The sequence below is a fragment of the Bombina bombina genome, chromosome 3 (genome assembly GCF_027579735.1).
Source record: "Bombina bombina isolate aBomBom1 chromosome 3, aBomBom1.pri, whole genome shotgun sequence".
Classification (NCBI taxonomy): domain Eukaryota; kingdom Metazoa; phylum Chordata; class Amphibia; order Anura; family Bombinatoridae; genus Bombina; species Bombina bombina.
In genome coordinates, this window is record NC_069501.1 from 781,981,102 (window position 1) to 782,005,014 (window position 23,913).

The window sequence follows — 23,913 nt, forward strand, 5'->3', positions numbered from 1 at the left end:
GAGTAATGTTTGGGCATATGAGACCTGCAGCACAAGTATGCACATCTTCAGCTGAAGCAGATCTAAGATGTGTATATTTCTGGGAAGTACAAGAAACCCTGTGTTTGAAAGCGTTAGTCAGAAGTCCTTCAAGTGCAGTATGGTGTTCCGTAAGGATACAGCTCAGGGTTTCCATAAAGCTATTAAAACTTGCCATATTTTGTGGTTCAGGCGTCAAGGCTATTATGTAGAGGGGATAAGCGATAGCTGACCTCAGTCTTCAGCATAAGCGCAGGGAGTTTTGTATAGCCCGCTATCATGAAAACACAATAATGGCCGCCAAACACTCAATGCGAGGACAAGCCTCTGATCTCAACCCAACACTGCCGCTCCGTTTGTCAAATTCAGCACTCCTCAGATGCAGGGTAAAAGTCCATACGGTTATCTAAGGTTTCTGTAAGGTTTAATTGTAGTATAAGTGCCGTCCATGTTCAATTATAAAAATATTATTACCGGAGCAGTATGAGTGTTTTAAGATGGCCGCTCCTCTAGCATACAGTGTGAGAGCTGCAAACATTATAAGATGGCTTCGTGTCCTTTCAGTTCCCTCAAATCCTCTAATACATGTCTCAATGAGTTTAGCTTCTATTTCATAAGATTTTGGGCTTTACTGAGCGATCTAGTATGTGGTTATTTATATTATATGAGCAGAGCTCTGTCTATGTGGGACCGCTCAGACGCCTAGCTTGCTCCGCCCCAGCGTTTCATTTTAATTCAATATGTGAATGTAATGTTAACGAAAGAAGCCAGGGCCCCAGTGGGACTCCTTTATCTTAAATGGAATCAAGGGTTAATATCTCCTAAGGGGGGTAATTGAACAGGGGGGACTTTTATGTGATTTTATCTGCTAATGTGTTGTGATACTTGGGCTCATGGCTATTCGGACATAACGGCCTTATATTATCAGATTGCGTGGTCCTAGGGATTGTCACATTTTTTTGGCTGACACAATGCACTCGTGACCCGGTGTGGTCACGTTGTATTCCATTTCTGCACCTTGACCGAGTGGTGACGGAGGGAGTATGTTAGTTGTCTGGTTCATGGGAGGTGGTGAGTGCCCCAGCCATTGGGGGGTATAAGGTGCTTTTAGTGTTTGTCCATAATTACAATCTCAGAGTTATGGAGGATTCTGATTTTTTTGGAGACAGATATCTCCGATTCAAAGTATACGTCTTGCGATGAATATGAAATGGCCTGGGTTATCCATGCCCATCAGTTATGTGCTGATTGCCGTTCTAGATTACTCTCTTCTCCCGAATCTGGGAATTTAGAGTGTGGTGAGCCCATCCGCCCCTGAGGATTCCAGGTGCTACGAGGCGCGTGCCCCATAACCTTCTTTCTTTCATGTAATTAGCAAGAGTCCATGAGCTAGTGACGTATGGGATATACATTCCTACCAGGAGGGGCAAAGTTTCCCAAACCTCAAAATGCCTATAAATACACCCCTCACCACACCCACAAATCAGTTTTACAAACTTTGCCTCCGATGGAGGTGGTGAAGTAAGTTTGTGCTAGATTCTACGTTGATATGCGCTCCGCAGCAGGTTGGAGCCCGGTTTTACTCTCAGCGTGCAGTGAATGTCAGAGGGATGTGAGGAGAGTATTGCCTATTTGAATTCAATGATCTCCTTCTACGGGGTCTATTTCATAGGTTCTCTGTTATCGGTCGTAGAGATTCACTCTTATATATACCATTACCTCTACTGATTCTCGTTTCAGTACTGGTTTGGCTTTCTACTACATGTAGATGAGTGTCCTGGGGTAAGTAAGTCTTATTTTCTGTGACACTCTAAGCTATGGTTAGGCACTTTTATATAAAGTTCTAAATATATGTATTCAAACATTTATTTGCCTTGACTCAGGATGTTCAACGTTCCTTATTTCAGACAGTCAGTTTCATATTTGGGATAATGCATATGAATAAATCAATTTTTTTCTTACCTTAAAATTTCCTGTGGGCTGTTAGGCTCGCGGGGGCTGAAAATGCTTCATTTTATTGCGTCATTCTTGGCGCTGACTTTTTTGGCGCAAAATGTTTTTTCTGTTTGCGGCGTCATACGTGTCGCCGGAAGTTGCGTCATTTTTGATGTTTTTTTGTGCCAAAAGTGTCGGCGTTCCGGATGTGGCGTCATTTTTGGCGCCAAAAGCATTTATGCGCCAAATAGTGTGGGCGTCTTTTTTGGCGCTAAAAAATATGGGCGTCACTATTGTCTCCACATTATTTAAGTCTCATTATTTATTGCTTCTGGTTGCTAGAAGCTTGTCCACTGGCATTTTTTCCCATTCCTGAAACTGTCATTTAAGGCATTTGATCAATTTTGCTTTATATGTTGTTTTTTTCTATTACATATTGCAAGATGTCCCAGTTTGACACTGAGTCAGAAGATACTTCTGGAAAAACGCTGCTTGGTGCTGGATCTACCAAAGTTAAGTGTATCTGCTGTAAACTTGTGGTATCTGTTCCTCCAGCTGTTGTTTGTAATGAATGTCATGACAAACTTGTTAATGCAGATAATATTTCCTTTAGTAATGTTACATTACCTGTTGCTGTTCCGTCAACATCTAATACTCAGAGTGTTCCTGTTAACATAAGAGATTTTGTTTCTAAATCCATTAAGAAGGCTATGTCTGTTATTCCTCCTTCTAGTAAACGTAAAAGGTCTTTTAAAACTTCTCATTTTTCAGATGAATTTTTAAATGAACATCATCATTCTGATTCTGATAATGGTTCCTCTGGTTCAGAGGATTCTGTCTCAGAGGTTGATGCTGATAAATCTTCATATTTATTCAAAATGGAATTTATTCGTTCTTTGCTTAAAGAAGTCTTAATTGCATTAGAAATAGAGGATTCTGGTCCTCTTGATACTAAATCTAAACGTTTAAATAAGGTTTTTAAATCTCCTGTAGTTATTCCAGAAGTTTTTCCTGTCCCTGATGCTATTTCTGAAGTAATCTCGAGGGAATGGAATAATTTGGGTATTTCATTTACTCCTTCTAAACGTTTTAAGCAATTATATCCTGTGCCATCTGACAGATTAGAGTTTTGGGACAAAATCCCTAAGGTTGATGGGGCTGTCTCTACTCTTGCTAAACGTACTACTATTCCTACGGCAGATAGTACTTCCTTTAGATAGGAAGATTGAATCCTTTCTAAGAAAAGCTTACTTATGTTCAGGTAATCTTCTTAGACCTGCTATATCTTTAGCGGATGTTGCTGCAGCTTCAACTTTTTGGTTAGAAGCTTTAGCGCAACAAGTAACAGATCATAATTCTCATAGCATTGTTAATCTTCTTCAACATGCTAATAACTTTATTTGTGATGCCATCTTTGATATCATTAGAGTTAATGTCAGGTATATGTCTCTCGCTATTTTAGCTAGAAGAGCTTTATGGCTTAAAACTTGGAATGCTGATATGTCTTCTAAGTCAACTTTGCTTTCCCTTTCTTTCCAGGGTAATAAATTATTTGGTTCTCAGTTGGATTCTATTATCTCAACTGTTACTGGAGGGAAAGGAACTTTTTTACCACAGGATAAAAAATCTAAAGGTAAATTTAGGTCTAATAATCGTTTTCGTTCCTTTCGTCACAATAACAACAAAAGCCTGATCCTTCACCCACAGGAGCGGTATCAGTTTGGAACCCATCTCCAGTTTGGAATAAATCCAAGCCTTTTAGAAAACCAAAGCTCCCAAGTCCACATGAAGGTGTGGCCCTCATTCCAGCTCAGCTGGTAGGGGGCAGATTACGATTTTTCAAAGAAATTTGGATCAATTCAATTCACAATCTTTGGATTCAGAACATTGTTTCAGAAGGGTACAGATAAGGCCTCCTGCAAAGAGATTTTTTCTTTCCCGTGTCCCAGTAAATCCAGCGAAGGCTCTAGCATTTCTGAAATGTGTTTCAGATCTAGAGTTGGCTGGAGTAATTATGCCAGTTCCAGTTCTGGAACAGGGGCTGGGGTTTTATTCAAATCTCTTCATTGTACCAAAGAAGGAGAATTCCTTCAGACCAGTTCTGGATCTAAAAATATTGAATCGTTATGTAAGGATACCAACATTCAAAATGGTAACTATAAGGACTATTCTGCCTTTTGTTCAGCAAGGGCATTATATGTCCACAATAGATTTACAGGATGCATATCTACATATTCCGATTCATCCAGATCACTATCAGTTTCTGAGATTCTCTTTCCTAGACAAGCATTACCAGTTTGTGGCTCTGCCGTTTGGCCTAGCAACAGCTCCAAGAATTTTTACAAAGGTTCTCGGTGCCCTTCTGTCTGTAATCAGAGAACAGGGTATTGTGGTATTTCCTTATTTGGACGATATCTTGGTACTTGCTCAGTCTTCACATTTAGCAGAATCTCATACGAATCGACTCGTGTTGTTTCTTCAAGATCATGGTTGGAGGATCAATTTACCGAAAAGTTCATTGATTCCTCAGACAAGGGTAACCTTTTTAGGTTTCCAGATAGATTCAGTGTCCATGACTCTGTCTCTGACAGACAAGAGACGTCTAAAATTGATCTCAGCTTGTCGAAATCTTCAATCACAATCATTCCCTTCGGTAGCCTTATGCATGGAAATTCTAGGTCTTATGACTGCTGCATCGGACGCGATCCCCTTTTGCTCGTTTTCACATGCAACCTCTTCAGCTTGGTATGCTGAACCAGTGGTGCAGGGATTACACAAAGATATCTCAATTAATATCTTTAAAACCGATTGTACGACACTCTCTGACGTGGTGGACAGATCACCATCGTTTAGTTCAGGGGGCTTCTTTTGTTCTTCCGACCTGGACTGTAATTTCAACAGATGCAAGTCTGACAGGTTGGGGAGCTGTTTGGGGGTCTCTGACAGCACAAGGGGTTTGGGAATCTCAGGAGGTGAGATTACCAATCAATATTTTGGAACTCCGTGCAATTTTCAGAGCTCTTCAGTCATGGCCTCTTCTAAAGAGAGAATCGTTCATTTGTTTTCAGACAGACAATGTCACAACTGTGGCATACATCAATCATCAAGGAGGGACTCACAGTCCTCTGGCTATGAAAGAAGTATCTCGAATACTGGTATGGGCGGAATCCAGCTCCTGTCTAGTTTCTGCGGTTCATATCCCAGGTATAGACAATTGGGAAGCGGATTATCTCAGTCGCCAAACGTTACATCCGGGCGAATGGTCTCTTCACCCAGAGGTATTTCTTCAAATTGTTCAAATGTGGGGACTTCCAGAAATTGATCTGATGGCTTCTCATCTAAACAAGAAACTTCCCAGGTATCTGTCCAGATCCAGGGATCCTCAGGCGGAAGCAGTGGATGCATTGTTACTTCCTTGGAAGTATCATCCTGCCTATATCTTTCCGCCTCTAGTTCTTCCAAGAGTAATCTCCAAGATTCTGAAGGAATGCTCGTTTGTTCTGCTGGTGGCTCCAGCATGGCCTCACAGGTTTTGGTATGCGGATCTTGTCTAGATGGCCTCTTGCCAACCGTGGACTCTTCCGTTAAGACCAGACCTTCTATCGCAAGGTCCTTTTTTCCATCAGGATCTCAAATCCTTAAATTTAAAGGTATGGAGATTGAACGCTTGATTCTTAGTCAAAGAGGTTTCTCTGACTCTGTGATTAATACTATGTTACAGGCTCGTAAATCTGTATCTAGGAAGATATATTATCGAATCTGGAAGACTTACATTTCTTGGTGTCTTTCTCATCATTTTTCCTGGCATTCTTTTAGAATTCCGAGAATTTTACAGTTTCTTCAGGATGGTTTGGATAAAGGTTTGTCTGCAAGTTCCTTGAAGGACAAATCTCTGCTCTTTCTGTTCTTTTTCACAGAAAGATTGCTAATCTTCCTGATATTCGTTGTTTTGTACAAGCTTTGGTTCGTATAAAACCTGTCATTAAGTCAATTTCTCCTCCTTGGAGTTTGAATTTGGTTCTGGGGGCTCTTCAAGCTCCTCCGTTTGAACCTATGCATTCATTGGACATTAAATTACTTTCTTGGAAAGTTTTGTTTCTTTTGGCCATCTCTTCTGCTAGAAGAGTTTCTGAATTATCTGCTCTTTCTTGTGAGTCTCCTTTTCTGATTTTTCATCAGGATAAGGCGGTGTTGCGAACTTCTTTTAAATTTTTACCTAAGGTTGTGAATTCTAACAACATTAGTAGAGAAATTGTGGTTCCTTCATTATGTCCTAATCCTAAGAATTCTAAGGAGAGATCATTGCATTATTTGGATGTAGTTAGAGCTTTGAAATATTATGTTGAAGCTACTAAGATTTTCCGAAAGACTTCTAGTCTATTAGTTATTTTTTCCGGTTCTAGGAAAGGTCAGAAGGCCTCTGCCATTTCTTTGGCATCTTGGTTAAAATCTTTAATTCATCATGCTTATGTCGAGTCGGGTAAGACTCCGCCTCAAAGGATTACAGCTCATTCTACTAGGTCAGTTTCTACTTCCTGGGCGTTTAGGAATGAAGCTTCGGTTGATCAGATTTGCAAAGCAGCAACTTGGTCTTCTTTGCATACTTTTACTAAATTCTACCATTTTGATGTGTTTTCTTCTTCTGAAGCAGTTTTTGTTAGAAAACTACTTCAGGCAGCTGCTTCAGTTTGATTCTTCTGCTTATAATTTCAGTTTTTTTCATTATAAGATTTAAACTTTATTTTGGGTGTGGATTATTTTCAGCGGAATTGGCTGTCTTTATTTTATCCCTCCCTCTCTAGTGACTCTTGCGTGGAAGATCCACATCTTGGGTAGTCATTATCCCATACGTCACTAGCTCATGGACTCTTGCTAATTACATGAAAGAAAACATAATTTATGTAAGAACTTACCTGATAAATTCATTTCTTTCATATTAGCAAGAGTCCATGAGGCCCACCCTTTTTGTGGTGGTTATGATTTTTTTGTATAAAGCACAATTATTCCAATTCCTTATTTTTTATGCTTTCGCACTTTTGTCTTATCATCCCACTTCTTGGCTATGCTTTAAACTGATTTGCGGGTGTGGTGAGGTGTGTATTTATAGGCATTTTGAGGTTTGGGAAACTTTGCCCCTCCTGGTAGGAATGTATATCCCATACGTCACTAGCTCATGGACTCTTGCTAATATGAAAGAAATGAATTTATCAGGTAAGTTCTTACATAAATTATGTTTTTGCTACGCAAGCAGGTGTCCCTACGGCAGTTACTCCCTCGGAAGGTGGCTTGTTTCCTCCAGAGGTTACAGCACCGTTCCGCATGGCCATATCTATGGCGTTGGCACATTTATATCTCCCTAGAGAGGTATTTTTAAGATACTGTTCATGTTCTGTTAACCGGGGTTCGTCAGGCATGGGATTGCCTGAGTCAGTTAGACCTTCTGGGGAAGCAATGGCTTCTGAGGCTTCAGGGGCCCTACCCTCGGGGCCGGGGGCATCCATTGACCCGGCGTGGGATCATTTTGCCTTCCATTATAGACTGGCACGTCTGCGTGTTCTACTAAGGCATGTTTTGGCGGTGCTGGAGGATTCCAGCCTTATTGGGCCGAGGGATCCTCGGTCTTCTGTGTCAGACGGCAAACTGGGTTATACGTGTAGGGATAAAGACAATCTCTTATCGTCTCCGTTTTTTTTCTTTCTTGAAGTATCTGTTCCAGTTCTGAGCTTGGGAGGATGGGGCCTCTAATCGTCTGGTCCGGATGGCGTTCCATTTTCCTTGGGCGTTCACCCTCGGGTGCTGTCTTTCTTTTATTTGAATCCGCTTAGGATGTATTTGATTTGTTTTATGAAGCTTATGTCTGTTTTAATTGTCAGTTGTGGGAACATTTCTCTCTGGAACTGATACTTGCGATTTTGTGGTCGCCTGTGCACTTCCTTGGAATCTGCTCGTTTCTATATGATTATAGTTTGTTATCAATCCCTTTGAGGCTTAGTTTTTTCTTGGACTGTTCAGGGGAGTTCCTTGAACCAGGCAGGTACTGGTCGGGCGCTAGCTGCTGTTCCTTATGGTTCATGTCACCCATGTGGTGCCGGTGCGCTGGTTATCTTGTTGGGTGTTGAGTCGTTCACTTTGATGAAGTGTTCATGTTAGGTTTATTTTATGCAATTTCTTGAGGGGGTGTTTTCAACCTGCTCCTTGTTTTCGGTGAACGGACTCAGAGGGTTTGTTCCTCTACTGTTTTCCTTTGGTTGTGAACCTATCTATGTCTCATCGGGGGTTCTAGAGTTCCTTGGCCTCGGAACCGGAGTTTCCCCATTCCCAAGGGTTTGGAGGTCTGAATGACCGCTGGACAGCCCGGTTACCAGTTTGGATGATGTTTTTCTCCAACATAGGTGTGTCCGGTCCACGGCGTCATCCTTACTTGTGGGATATTCTCTTCCCCAACAGGAAATGGCAAAGAGCCCAGCAAAGCTGGTCACATGATCCCTCCTAGGCTCCGCCTACCCCAGTCATTCTCTTTGCCGTTGTACAGGCAACATCTCCACGGAGATGGCTTAGAGTTTTTTAGTGTTTAACTGTAGTTTTTATTATTCAATCAAGAGTTTGTTATTTTGAAATAGTGCTGGTATGTACTATTTACTCAGAAACAGAAAAGAGATGAAGATTTCTGTTTGTATGAGGAAAATGATTTTAGCAACCGTCACTAAAATCCATGGCTGTTCCACACAGGACTGTTGAGAGCAATTAACTTCAGTTGGGGGAACAGTGAGCAGTCTCTTGCTGCTTGAGGTATGACACATTCTAACAAGACGATGTAATGCTGGAAGCTGTCATTTTCCCTATGGGATCCGGTAAGCCATGTTTATTACGATCGTAAATAAGGGCTTCACAAGGGCTTATTAAGACTGTAGACTTTTTCTGGGCTAAATCGATTCATTATTAACACATATTTAGCCTTGAGGAATCATTTTATTTGGGTATTTTGATATAATAATATCGGCAGGCACTGTTTTAGACACCTTATTCTTTAGGGGCTTTCCCAAAGCATAGGCAGAGCCTCATTTTCGCGCCGGTGTTGCGCACTTGTTTTTGAGAGGCATGGCATGCAGTCGCATGTGAGAGGAGCTCTGATACTTAGAAAAGACTTTCTGAAGGCGTCATTTGGTATCGTATTCCCCTTTGGGCTTGGTTGGGTCTCAGCAAAGCAGATACCAGGGACTGTAAAGGGGTTAAAGTTCAAAACGGCTCCGGTTCCGTTATTTTAAGGGTTAAAGCTTCCAAATTTGGTGTGCAATACTTTTAAGGCTTTAAGACACTGTGGTGAAAATTTGGTGAATTTTGAACAATTCCTTCATGTTTTTTCGCAATTGCAGTAATAAAGTGTGTTCAGTTTAAAATTTAAAGTGACAGTAACGGTTTTATTTTAAAACGTTTTTTGTACTTTGTTATCAAGTTTATGCCTGTTTAACATGTCTGAACTACCAGATAGACTGTGTTCTGAATGTGGGGAAGCCAGAATTCCTATTCATTTAAATAAATGTGATTTATGTGACAATGACAATGATGCCCAAGATGATTCCTCAAGTGAGGGGAGTAAGCATGGTACTGCATCATTCCCTCCTTCGTCTACACGAGTCTTGCCCACTCAGGAGGCCCCTAGTACATCTAGCGCGCCAATACTCCTTACTATGCAACAATTAACGGCTGTAATGGATAATTCTGTCAAAAACATTTTAGCCAAAATGAACACTTATCAGCGTAAGCGCGACTGCTCTGTTTTAGATACTGAAGAGCATGACGACGCTGATAATAATGTTTCTGAAGGGCCCCTAACCCAGTCTGATGGGGCCAGGGAGGTTTTGTCTGAGGGAGAAATTACTGATTCAGGGAACATTTCTCAACATGCTGAACCTGATGTGATTACATTCAAATTTAAGTTGGAACATCTCCGCATTCTGCTTAAGGAGGTATTATCCACTCTGGATGATTGTGACAAGTTGGTCATCCCAGAGAAACTATGTAAAATGGACAAGTTCCTAGAGGTGCCGGGGCTCCCAGAAGCTTTTCCTATACCCAAGCGGGTGGCGGACATTGTTAATAAAGAATGGGAAAGGCCCGGTATTCCTTTCGTCCCTCCCCCCATATTTAAAAAATTGTTTCCTATGGTCGACCCCAGAAAGGACTTATGGCAGACAGTCCCCAAGGTCGAGGGAGCGGTTTCCACTTTAAACAAACGCACCACTATACCCATAGAGGATAGTTGTGCTTTCAAAGATCCTATGGATAAAAAATTAGAAGGTTTGCTTAAAAAGATGTTTGTTCAGCAGGGTTACCTTCTACAACCAATTTCATGCGTTGTCCCTGTCGCTACAGCCGCATGTTTCTGGTTCGATGAGCTGATAAAGGCGGTCGATAGTGATTCTCCTCCTTATGAGGAGATTATGGACAGAATCAATGCTCTCAAATTGGCTAATTCTTTTACCCTAGACGCCACTTTGCAATTGGCTAGGTTAGCGGCTAAGAATTCTGGGTTTGCTATTGTGGCGCGCAGAGCGCTTTGGTTGAAATCTTGGTCGGCTGATGCGTCTTCCAAGAACAAGCTACTTAACATTCCTTTCAAGGGGAAAACGCTGTTTGGCCCTGACTTGAAAGAGATTATCTCTGATATCACTGGGGGTAAGGGCCACGCCCTTCCTCAGGATCGGCCTTTCAAGGCAAAAAATAAACCTAATTTTCGTCCCTTTCGTAGAAACGGACCAGCCCAAAGTGCTACGTCCTCTAAGCAAGAGGGTAATACTTCTCAAGCCAAGCCAGCTTGGAGACCAATGCAAGGCTGGAACAAGGGAAAGCAGGCCAAGAAACCTGCCACTGCTACCAAGACAGCATGAAATGTTGGCCCCCGATCCGGGACCGGATCTGGTGGGGGACAGACTCTCTCTCTTCGCTCAGGCTTGGGCAAGAGATGTTCTGGATCCTTGGGCGCTAGAAATAGTCTCCCAAGGTTATCTTCTGGAATTCAAGGGGCTTCCCCCAAGGGGGAGGTTCCACAGGTCTCAGTTGTCTTCAGACCACATAAAAAGACAGGCATTCTTACATTGTGTAGAAGACCTGTTTAAAATGGGAGTGATTCATCCTGTTCCATTAAGAGAACAAGGGATGGGGTTCTACTCCAATCTGTTCATAGTTCCCAAAAAAGAGGGAACGTTCAGACCAATCTTAGATCTCAAGATCTTAAACAAGTTTCTCAGGGTTCCATCGTTCAAGATGGAAACCATTCGAACTATTCTTCCTTCCATCCAGGAAGGTCAATTCATGACCACGGTGGATTTAAAGGATGCGTATCTACATATTCCTATCCACAAGGAACATCATCGGTTCCTAAGGTTCGCATTCCTGGACAAGCATTACCAGTTCGTGGCGCTTCCTTTCGGATTAGCCACTGCTCCAAGGATTTTCACAAAGGTACTAGGGTCCCTTCTAGCTGTGCTAAGACCAAGGGGCATTGCTGTAGTACCTTATTTGGACGACATTCTGATTCAAGCGTCGTCCCTTCCTCAAGCAAAGGCTCACACGGACATAGTCCTGGCCTTTCTCAGATCTCACGGATGGAAAGTGAACGTGGAAAAGAGTTCTCTATCTCCGTCAACAAGGGTTCCCTTCTTGGGAACAATAATAGACTCCTTAGAAATGAGGATATTTCTGACAGAGGCCAGAAAAACAAAGCTTCTAGACTCTTGTCGGATACTTCATTCCGTTCCTCTTCCTTCCATAGCTCAGTGCATGGAAGTGATTGGGTTGATGGTAGCGGCAATGGACATAGTTCCTTTTGCGCGCATTCATCTAAGACCATTACAACTGTGCATGCTCAGTCAGTGGAATGGGGATTATACAGACTTGTCTCCGAAGATACAAGTAAATCAGAGGACCAGAGACTCACTCCGTTGGTGGCTGTCCCTGGACAACCTGTCACAAGGGATGACATTCCGCAGACCAGAGTGGGTCATTGTCACGACCGACGCCAGTCTGATGGGCTGGGGCGCGGTCTGGGGATCCCTGAAAGCTCAGGGTCTTTGGTCTCGGGAAGAATCTCTTCTACCGATAAATATTCTGGAACTGAGAGCGATATTCAATGCTCTCAAGGCTTGGCCTCAGCTAGCGAGGGCCAAGTTCATACGGTTTCAATCAGACAACATGACAACTGTTGCGTACATCAACCATCAGGGGGGAACAAGGAGTTCCCTAGCGATGGAAGAAGTGACCAAAATCATTCTATGGGCGGAGTCTCACTCCTGCCACCTGTCCGCTATCCACATCCCAGGAGTGGAAAATTGGGAAGCGGATTTTCTGAGTCGTCAGACATTGCATCCGGGGGAGTGGGAACTCCATCCGGAAATCTTTGCCCAAGTCACTCAGCTGTGGGGCATTCCAGACATGGATCTGATGGCCTCTCGTCAGAACTTCAAAGTTCCTTGCTACGGGTCCAGATCCAGGGATCCCAAGGCGGCTCTAGTGGATGCACTAGTAGCACCTTGGACCTTCAAACTAGCTTATGTGTTCCCGCCGTTTCCTCTCATCCCCAGGCTGGTAGCCAGGATCAATCAGGAGAGGGCGTCGGTGATCTTGATAGCTCCTGCGTGGCCACGCAGGACTTGGTATGCAGATCTGGTGAATATGTCATCGGCTCCACCTTGGAAGCTACCTTTGAGACGAGACCTTCTTGTTCAGGGTCCGTTCGAACATCCGAACCTGGTTTCACTCCAGCTGACTGCTTGGAGATTGAACGATTGATCTTATCGAAGCGAGGGTTCTCAGATTCTGTTATCGATACTCTTGTTCAGGCCAGAAAGCCTGTAACTAGAAAGATTTACCACAAAATTTGGAAAAAATATATCTGTTGGTGTGAATCTAAAGGATTCCCTTGGGACAAGGTTAAGATTCCTAAGATTCTATCCTTCCTTCAAGAAGGATTGGAAAAAGGATTATCTGCAAGTTCCCTGAAGGGACAGATTTCTGCCTTGTCTGTGTTACTTCACAAAAAGCTGGCAGCTGTGCCAGATGTTCAAGCCTTTGTTCAGGCTCTGGTTAGAATTAAGCCTGTTTACAAACCTTTGACTCCTCCTTGGAGTCTCAATTTAGTTCTTTCAGTTCTTCAGGGGGTTCCGTTTGAACCCTTACATTCCGTTGATATTAAGTTATTATCTTGGAAAGTTTTGTTTTTAGTTGCAATTTCTTCTGCTAGAAGAGTTTCAGAATTATCTGCTCTGCAGTGTTCTCCTCCTTATCTGGTGTTCCATGCAGATAAGGTGGTTTTACGTACTAAACCTGGTTTTCTTCCAAAAGTTGTTTCTAACAAAAACATTAACCAGGAGATTATCGTACCTTCTCTGTGTCCGAAACCAGTTTCAAAGAAGGAACGTTTGTTGCACAATTTGGATGTTGTTCGCGCTCTAAAATTCTATTTAGAAGCTACAAAGGATTTTAGACAAACATCTTCCTTGTTTGTTGTTTATTCCGGTAAAAGGAGAGGTCAAAAAGCAACTTCTACCTCTCTCTCTTTTTGGATTAAAAGCATCATCAGATTGGCTTACGAGACTGCCGGACGGCAGCCTCCCGAAAGAATCACAGCTCATTCCACTAGGGCTGTGGCTTCCACATGGGCCTTCAAGAACGAGGCTTCTGTTGATCAGATATGTAGGGCAGCGACTTGGTCTTCACTGCACACTTTTACCAAATTTTACAAGTTTGATACTTTTGCTTCTTCTGAGGCTATTTTTGGGAGAAAGGTTTTGCAAACCGTGGTGCCTTCCATTTAGGTGACCTGATTTGTTCCCTCCCTTCATCCGTGTCCTAAAGCTTTGGTATTGGTTCCCACAAGTAAGGATGACGCCGTGGACCGGACACACCTATGTTGGAGAAAACAGAATTTATGTTTACCTGATAAATTACTTTCTCCAACGGTGTGTCCGGTCCACGGCCCGCCCTGGTTTTTTTAATCAGGTCTGATAATTTATTTTCTTTAACTACAGTCACCACGGTACCATATGGTTTCTCCTATGCAAATATTCCTCCTTAACGTCGGTCGAATGACTGGGGTAGGCGGAGCCTAGGAGGGATCATGTGACCAGCTTTGCTGGGCTCTTTGCCATTTCCTGTTGGGGAAGAGAATATCCCACAAGTAAGGATGACGCCGTGGACCGGACACACCGTTGGAGAAAGTAATTTATCAGGTAAACATAAATTCTGTTTTTCATTCTAACTTGGTATCTTACGGGTGTCTGTTCTTCTTGTGGTAGTCTCTGGTAACTATTGAGGTTGCTGGGACTGCTTTTTTCCCTTTTAGTGTGGTCCAGTTATTTGAGTTTGGAAGTGCGGATATGTCCGTCTTCCCTTATTTCTGTGTATCGCACACTCTCATAAGAGGGAGCGCAGGGGTTGAGTTTCTCCTCCTTTTTTCCCCGGCAACAGCCCCTGGTTCGCTCCGCAGGGGAGTTGTGGGGTTTTCTATGGTCTTCCTTGTGTGATACAGGGTTTTCCGGGAGGGTGATCCTGGGAGGATTTTGGATCTCTGTCTAAGGGGCTTGTTCAGCCTGCCGGGTAGCCTATGGGGTTGACAGTTGCCCACATGGCTAAGGTTGCAAGTTTGAATCCAGCTTTGTTGGGTGTTCTCCATTATATGGAGCCCTGTTCCGGGTGACCTTTGGTGGCCCTGGAGAGTTTGAATGCAGCTGATTGTCTCTTCACTTTGGATTACAACTTGCAATAAAAGGATACATTTTCTTGGAGTATTGCACTTGAATCTCTAGGAGCTCTTGTTCTCTGGGTTTGCAGAAGGTCCAGGGTTCAGCTCCACTCTACGGGTGTGGGTTGCCATCTCTTAGACCTGTCTAGATATTTGTGTATGCTGCACTACCTAGAGTGCTCTCTCCATATGAGGTAACCTGGGGTTTCCTCAGGTCATACGGCCTGCCCCGGTTTTTGGGGGTCTGGCTTAGGGCCATGTCTCTTGACTGAGATTTTGGGTCTGGATCATTAGATTTGGTCCTGGACAGTTCAGTTTCGAACCTTAGGGTTTAGACCGTCCGCTTGTCCCTTCAGGGGAGATTTGGTTCTTGCCTGGAGGTTATTTTGATGCTTTTCGGATGCATCTTTCAGTTGTCACCAGTGGCAACTTTTGCATTTTGAGTCGAGGTTGTTTGTCTCAACTGAGTTTAATGGTCATTGAGTTATTGCTTAATGGTATTGCTTACTGTTTTTCTTTAAGCCTCTTTGCCCTGTCTACGGCGGGGGAAGTGGTCCCTTTGGCATTGGGCCTCTTGGGGAGGATTTTGGAAGTCTTATGGTTTCAATTGAGACCCTGTGGGTCTTATCTTCTCGTTCAAGGACTTTTCTTCCTCCCTTGCGTGCTAGAGGCTATGGTTGGCCCTGGTACTAGGGTATCGTTATGGCTCCATGCCCTATCTCCCTTTTTTGGGAGTGCTACTTTACGGAAGGGCAATTTGCAAGGGTTCTGGACCCGTGCACGACATATCTATTATGGGCCATAGTGGATGGTTTGCAGTTTGTGGTAGCATGCCTGATGCTAGTAATTGGTCAGGGGTTCGTTCCTCGTAGGCCCTCCGTTCTCTCTTGAGACGGACGTTGTCAGCCCCTTTTGGGGCTGGGCCTGTTTCTCGGAGTACGGTCTGACCATGTATGTCTGTTAGCCCTGTTATCCTTCCGGGGGGGTTCTCGGGGGTTCCTTCCTCCACTTGTTACATTGCTCTTCTGGTGTTGGATGTTCTTTTGGGGTCCGGATTCATCCTGGATGGGAGTTGTCGTCAATATCCGGCACTCTCTGTGGGATGGGGTCCCATGATGGCTTAGGGTCAGTTTTGCTCCCCTGGAGCTCGCGAGTCTGTCTGTTGTGATTCTGTGTTTCACAGTGAGCCCCTCTTTTCTGCTGGGACAGTTAGTTCCTCCATCCTGTCGGTGGGCTCCGGGTTACCTTCGGTTATGATATGGGTTTCCTACCTGTATGGTGTCTAGTTTTAGCAGTTGTATTAAGATTCTGGGGAGCTTGTGGCTCCTTGGCACACCGTCAGTCATATGGTGTTGTGTCAGAGGATCTGAGGGTGGATTTGTTCTTCCTCACGATAGCTCTCATTGGTTGGGAGTGTCACTCTGGAAAGGATCTTGTCTTCTAGAGAGTTCTTCTCCTGGGTGGTTGTCTTGTAACAACCTTTGTTTCACTTGTCTTGGGGTTTTCTTCCCTAGTCTGATGGTCCTTTGGATCTCCTTCAGGTACTCCATTCTCTCCTTCAGGGTTAGGGGGAGGTAATTCCTTTGGGTAGATGGGAGCCTGCGGGACTTGGCTCCTCTGAGGCATTGTGCTCAGTGGAAGCTAAGGTTTTTGAGTGGTCTCTTACACGGTTTTGCTGGTTGTTTAACTGATGGGCAGTTACCTTGTTTTCTGTTTTTATACAGTTTTTTATGGGTAATACCAGGTTGTGGTGCCTTTCGAAGGGACCGCCTTCTGTACCCTCCGTTTGTTTGCATTCAGTGTCCTCTATAGCTTGGGTATTGTTTTCCAAAAAGTAATGAATGCAGCTGTGGACTCTTCCCGTTTAAGAAGAAAAACTTAAATTATGCTTACCTGATAATTTTATTTTCTTCTGACAGGAAGAGTCCACAGCTACCGCACATGTTTTATCAATGAGGCGGCCTTAGTTTAGTTTCTTCTTCTGGCATCTTTTTCACCCTGATATTTCTCCTACTGTTCCTTGTTCCCTTGGCAGAATGACTGGGGGATGAGGGAATTATCAGCTAAGCATAATTTAAGTTTTTCAACTGTGAGACCTTATGTAGACAGGTGTGTGCCTTTCCATATTACAGGGAGTGCAGAATTATTAGGCAAATGAGTATTTTGACCACATCATCCTCTTTATGCATGTTGTCTTACTCCAAGCTGTATAGGCTCGAAAGCCTACTACCAATTAAGCATATTAGGTGATGTGCATCTCTGTAATAAGAAGGGGTGTGGTCTAATGACATCAACACCCTATTTCAGGTGTGCATAATTATTAGGCAACTTCCTTTCCTTTGGCAAAATGGGTCAAAAGAAGGACTTGACGGGCTCAGAAAAGTCAAAAATAGTGAGATATCTTGCAGAGGGATGCAGCACTCTTAAAATTGCAAAGCTTCTGAAGCGTGATCATCGAACAATCAAGCGTTTCATTCAAAATAGTCAACAGGGTCGCAAGAAGCGTGTGGAAAAACCAAGGCGCAAAATAACTGCCCATGAACTGAGAAAAGTCAAGCGTGCAGCTGCCAAGATGCCACTTGCCACCAGTTTGGCCATATTTCAGAGCTGCAACATCACTGGAGTGCCCAAAAGCACAAGGTGTGCAATACTCAGAGACATGGCCAAGGTAAGAAAGGCTGAAAGACGACCACCACTGAACAAGACACACAAGCTGAAACGTCAAGACTGGGCCAAGAAATATCTCAAGACTGATTTTTCTAAGGTTTTATGGACTGATGAAATGAGAGTGAGTCTTGATGGGCCATATGGATGGGCCCGTGGCTGGATTGGTAAAGGGCAGAGAGCTCCAGTCCGACTCAGACGCAAGCAAGGTGGAGGTGGAGTACTGGTTTGGGCTGGTATCATCAAAGATGAGCTTGTGGGGCCTTTTAGGGTTGAGGATGGAGTCAAGCTCAACTCCCAGTCCTACTGCCAGTTTCTGGAAGACACCTTCTTCAAGCAGTGGTACAGGAAGAAGTCTGCATCCTTCAAGAAAAACATGATTTTCATGCAGGACAATGCTCCATCACACGCGTCCAAGTACTCCACAGCGTGGCTGGCAAGAAAGGGTATAAAAGAAGAAAATCTAATGACATGGCCTCCTTGTTCACCTGGTCTGAACCCCATTGAGAACCTGTGGTCCATCATCAAATGTGAGATTTACAAGGAGGGAAAACAGTACACCTCTCTGAACAGTGTCTGGGAGGCTGTGGTTGCTGCTGCACGCAATGTTGATGGTGAACAGATCAAAACACTGACAGAATCCATGGATGGCAGGCTTTTGAGTGTCCTTGCAAAGAAAGGTGGCTATATTGGTCACTGATTTGTTTTTGTTTTGTTTTTGAATGTCAGAAATGTATATTTGTGAATGTTGAGATGTTATATTGGTTTCACTGGTAAAAATAAATAATTGAAATGGGTATATATTTGTTTTTTGTTAAGTTGCCTAATAATTATGCACAGTAATAGTCACCTGCACACACAGATATCCCCCTAAAATAGCTATAACTAAAAACAAACTAAAAATTACTTCCAAAACTATTCAGCTTTGATATTAATGAGTTTTTTGGGTTCATTGAGAACATGGTTGTTGTTCAATAATAAAATGAATCCTCAAAAATACAACTTGCCTAATAATTCTGCACTCCCTGTATGTCCAATCAATTGAATTTGGCACAGGTGGACTTCAAAGTGTAGAAATATCTCAAAGATGATCCAGAGAAATGGGGTGCACCTGAGCTAAATAATATCAATGTGATAATTCCATGTTTTCTTTTTAATAAATCTACATATCAAAAATCTGTTTTCTTTAATACAGGTGGTGAGAGTCCACAATCCATAACTTATTGGAATTACCAGGCTCTACCACTAGGAGGAGGCAAAGATTCTTAATCCCCAAGAGCCCTATAAAACCCCTACCACTTTACACATACCTCAGTCTTTACTTTGTCTCCGCTGGAGGTGGTTGAAGAACGAAGATGTGTGTTTGATTCCTCAAAGAAAGGGGTTTTCAGTCTACATTGAGGCCCGGTTTCCCTTTTAGAGTAAAGTGCTTGTCAGAGGCATGTATTAGAGGTATGGTTTATGATCCTTTATTTCACCTCATGGGACATTTTTCATAAACCCTCTATAATCGGTCGCAGAGTCTTGTCTTTTGCCCCTTTATGGCTCTACAATATACTCCTATTTCCATAACATGTGCTAATATGTTTCAGTACTGGTTTGGCTGTTTGCTGTTTGTTTTAATAGTGCTTTGTAGTGCTTTCTGCTGTTTTTTTTTTTTTTTTTCAAACAAGCAGTAAAGGTATTTCCTAGGGATTTCTGCCATTGCTGCCCTCAGATGTCACCAGGACTTGTCCTGCAGTTTTGTACTGTGGGGTTCTGGTATTTCCTACAAGATTTCCTCTGTAAAACCTGTATCTGTACTGGATGGACTCTCTACTGGATACTGCTGCAACTGCATGCCCAGTAAACCTGTGAAGGGGTGTTTTTGCAGGTAAGTGCTTTTCCTTAGCACACACACTGCCCAGAGGCTATTTGTAGGTACTCAATCAGGTACAACATAGCCAAGGGACTCACTCTGTTTCTCGTCTTGACACATGTTTTTGGCCAATTTTGCAGGTTCCTGCATACTTTATACTATTTTGAAACATTACAGACTATACTGAATGGCTTTATTAACTCACTGGCAGCTCTGTGGAGACTTGATTAACACCTTTCTGTAACGCTAAGCTTTAAGAGTGTCAGAACATTTGTACAGAGCTCTTTACTTGTTTCTTTTCATTATTTGTGTATATTTGGTGTCATTGTATATTGTTTTTTACACTGTATTATGGAACAAAAACTGTCCCCACTGTTGTTTTGTACAATACAAATGTGTTCCAGTACTTGGAAAGTGTTATTTCTTCTGGCTATTTCTTCTGCTAGAAGAGTTTGAGTTACCTGCTCTTTATGTGATCCTTCTTATCTGATGTTTCATCAGAATAAGGTTTTTTTTTTGTCCTCATTTTGATTTCTTTGATAAGGTGGTTTCTTCAGAAAACTTTAGCTGAGAGATTGTCCTTTTTCTAGGTATGCTTCTGAGAGATCTTTAAATTACAGTACTTGGATATTGTTTGGGCACTTTAATATTTCATCGCTGCTACTAGGATTTTAGACAAACTTTTAGTTTGTTCTTCTTTCTGATCCTAGGAAGGGTTGGAAGACCTCTGCTGTTTCTTTAGCACTTTTGGTTTTCAAGCATTTTTGGAGGCAGGTCTGCTTCCACTGCTTCGGATTTCTGCTCATTCTACTAGGTCAGTTGCAACTTCTTGGATTTTTCAAGAATAAGGCTTCAGTTGATCTAAATTGCAAGGCAGCTATTTGGTCTTCTTTGTTTACTTTTTCTAAATTCTCCATCTTTAGGTTTTTGCTTCCTCTGAAGCAGCCTTTGATAGAAAGTTTCTTCTGGCAGTTGTCTCAGTTTGATTATTTTTTTTTTTTGCCTTTTTTAGGTGCATATATATGTGTGTGTGTGTGTATATATATATATAGATAGATAGATAATTAAAGTAAGAATATATTTATTTGAAGTTGTGGATTTAATTTTTAGGTGCATATATTTATATGTGTGTGTATATAGATAGATAATTAAAGTAAGAATATATTTATTTGAAGTTGTGGATTTAATTTTTAGGTGCATATATTTATATGTGTGTGTATATATAGATAGATAATTAAAGTAAGAATATATTTATTTGAAGTTGTGGATTTAATTTTTAGGTGCATATATTTATATGTGTGTGTATATATAGATAGATAATTAAAGTAAGAATATATTTATTTGAAGTTGTGGATTTAATTTTTCAGTGAAAAAGAGATGGTTTTTTATATCCCTAGTTCCTATGAGTAATGGATCGTGGACTCTCACCACATCTATGAAAGAAAACATAATTTATACTTACCTGATAAATTCATTTCTTTCATGGTGGTGAGAGTTCATGAGACCCCAGCCTTGTTTTTTTCTGGGGTTTGTTTTTTCTTCAGCACATCTTCTTTTCCCGCTTCACTTTCTTGGCTATACGTTAGACTGAAGTATGTGTGAGGTGGGAAGGTTTTTATAGGGTTCTTGGGTTTTGATTCTCTGCCCTCCTCCTAGTGGTTGAGAAGGGTAATTCCCATGAGTAATGGATCGTGGACTACCATGAAATAAATTATGTTTTTGGGTTATGGAGTGTAGATTGATGTGGGAAAATGTTTTTATTTAAACCATTTTACATAAGGCTGGAACAAAATGTGAGAAAATGAAGGGGTCTGAAAGCACTGTATATGTGCTTAATACGTGATAGCTAACATCAACTTGAGGAAAAATTAGACCAGGACCCCCCAACATCTAGAAATAGTGTGTAGCAATCACTTTCTGTAAATGTTTGTTTCTAACTCACACTACCATTTGATTGTCAATTTCAGTATAGGCGTCTTCATAACCTGGCTTTCAAACAGAATCGTGCCTTAGTAACCTTGATTTTGAAAGGAACCGTGCCTCCATGGCCTGGTTTTCATACATGTTTGTGCATTTGGCCCTGATGATCGAAAGTGCTGCGAGGCGGCAATATATTTAAAGGACATCTGACCCAATGTCGAGAAACTCTGTGAAATATTCAAAAGTGCTGACATTACGGTTTAAACGCAGCATCACCGTGAGGCTTTTTACTTTACCTCACAATGGGTAGCGATGCTGTCTAAATATTCCAAGCAGCGTCGGCACCGACATTGGCGTTGTAAAGTGGATCCCTTTTAAATATATAGCACCAAGCCTAATAAATATACCTATGTACCCCTAAATCGACATTACCCATCATCACAAACTAACCCTACACTACTTAAAGGGATACTAAACCCACATTTTTTTCTTTTATGATTAATATAGAGCATGCAAAATTCTAAGCTTTAAACTTTTTAGTTTACTCCTATTATCACATTTTCTTTATTCTCTTGCTATCTTTATTTGAAAAAGCAGAATTCTAAGTTAAGGAGCCGGCCCTTTTTTGATTCAGTACACTGGATAGCACTTGCTGATTGGTGGCTACATTCTACTTACCTAACGTAAATCCGGCTCCTACGCGCTTAGCTTGGGCAGTGCTCGTTTTTATCCTCAGCATCTAGACGGAAGATCTGAAGAAAAGGAGATGAGAAGCTAAGAAGGGCAATTATTAGAGGGGTCACTTTGGTTTTAGAATAGAGATTTTCTTCATAAATCGAAAGAGTTCACAGCTGCATTCATTACTTTTGGGAATTCAGAACCTGGCCACCAGGAGGAGGCAAAGACACTCCAGCCAAAGGCTTAAATACTCATCCCACTTCCCTCATCCCCCAGTCATTCTTTGCCCTTCGTCCCAGGAGATTGGCAGAGAAGTTTTAGATCATCTCTTATGGAGGGTAGTACTCTTATGGAGGGTAGTACTCTTCGGCATGGGACTGGAGTTTTAAGTATTCCTGTCAGCCTCTCAGTTAGAGCATGGGTGAAAGTTAGAGTCCGGAGATGCAGGGAGAGTCTTTCTGCGAAACCATCCTGACTCATATTAACAGCTCCACAAGAAATCAGCGTTGATGAGTTTTGCTGCCTGCTTTCTTCTCTCAAGTCTATGGCAGACATTACTATCTGTCACACTTGAAGGACTGTGTTCCTGTTCTACGGCATAGATTCCGGTAAGATCGTTTCATTTTACTTTCATCATGGATGTATTGTAAAAACAACTGTTTATCAGAGAGGGGCTACAACCTTTCGGGGATAACCTTAACATGGGGTCTCAGTGAGACTCCTTTTGTATCTTTGGAATCAAGGGTTAATATCTCCTAAGGGGGGTTATTGAACAGGGGGGGTTAATCATGTTTGTTATGTGATTCTGTCTGCTACTGTGTAGTGATACTTCACCTCATGGCTATTTTGGAACACAATGGCCTATGTCTAGTGACGCGGCCTTTAAGGTCGAGCACGTTTTTTTCATGGACTGCACAGTTTAGCTTGTGATCGGGTATGGTCACATTTTTAGCTCTCCATTTCCGCATTCCGTGTGGCTACGGAGAAATTCTGGTCCGCTGGTGTCTGGTTCACAGGAGGTGGTGAGTGTCCCAGCCATTGGGAAGATGCCATTTAGATTTTTCTTATTGGTCCATTTTTTTTATTCAATATCCCATTTATGGAGGATTCTGATTTTGTGGAGACGGATGTCTCTGATTCAGATTCTTCTTCTTGCGAAGAATAGGAATTGTCCCGGGTGATACATGCCCATCAGTTATGTTTCGAATGCCGTTTTAGTGTGCTCTGTTCCTTGAGATCATGGAATCAGGGGCCCGCTGAGCCATCCGCCTCTGGGGATTCCATTTCCCATGAGGCGAGTTCCCTACCACCAACTCTTACTACGCATGCAGGTAACCCAAATGCTGCTTATCCTTCTATGGAGAGTGGCCTGTTCCCACCGGAGGTTACTACATGGTTCCGCATGGCCATATCTTTGGCGCTGGCGCATCTACACCTCCCAGGAGTGTGCTTACAATATTGTCCTTGTTCTGTTAACCGGGGCTCGTCAGGCATGGGATCGCCTGGTTCAGTTCGGCACTCCGGGGGAGCGACTGCCCCTGAGGCCTCCGTGTCAACCTTCAGGTCCAGTGTCTTCATTTGTCCCGGCGGAGGTATGTTGCGCCTTTTGTTATAGACTGGCGTGCCTTCGTGGCCTTGACAGTGCTGGGGTCCTTGGTTTTGGGCTGGTCCTGACTGGGTACAAATCCTTCTGTCTTTGAGGCCTAGTTCAGACACGTGGCACCTTTTATGCCTGGCTGGTCCGGTGAGGACGCCTAGTGCTCACAATATGACTTGTGCTGTTTTCCTTGTCTTTATTTTACAAGTTTCAGCTAGCACCCTGAGAGGACTTGAGGGTCCGTGGTTTGCTTAGGGGCATGGGGGATGATTCAGTCCTCATTAGCATGTCAATCTAGTCGACCAGGTCTCCGTTGAGATCCGCTACGACATGCTCTGTTGTTTCCAATTTTTGCGGGGACTAGAGTTTTCCTTCCCATTGTGGGTTGGAGGTTTGGAGGAATTAGGTCCTTCATGCCGCCTGTTCTTGACGGGCTTGCCTTTTTAAGGTCTATTTGGGAGTGTCCTTTTAGAGGTTCCCTTACTTCGGGTCGAGACTTCTGGA

At 42.7% G+C, this 23,913-nt stretch overlaps 1 protein-coding gene across 1 annotated transcript in view; it reads right to left on the reverse strand.

Moving 5' to 3' along the window:
• Positions 1-383: 383 nt before the first annotated feature.
• Positions 384-23,913, reverse strand: part of LOC128652516 (uncharacterized) — a 28,142-nt gene continuing 4,612 nt past the window's right edge. Inside the window, exon 2 of the mRNA XM_053705451.1 lies at positions 384-433. Coding sequence (XP_053561426.1) covers positions 384-433 — 50 coding nt within the window. The remainder of the gene's footprint in view (positions 434-23,913) is intronic.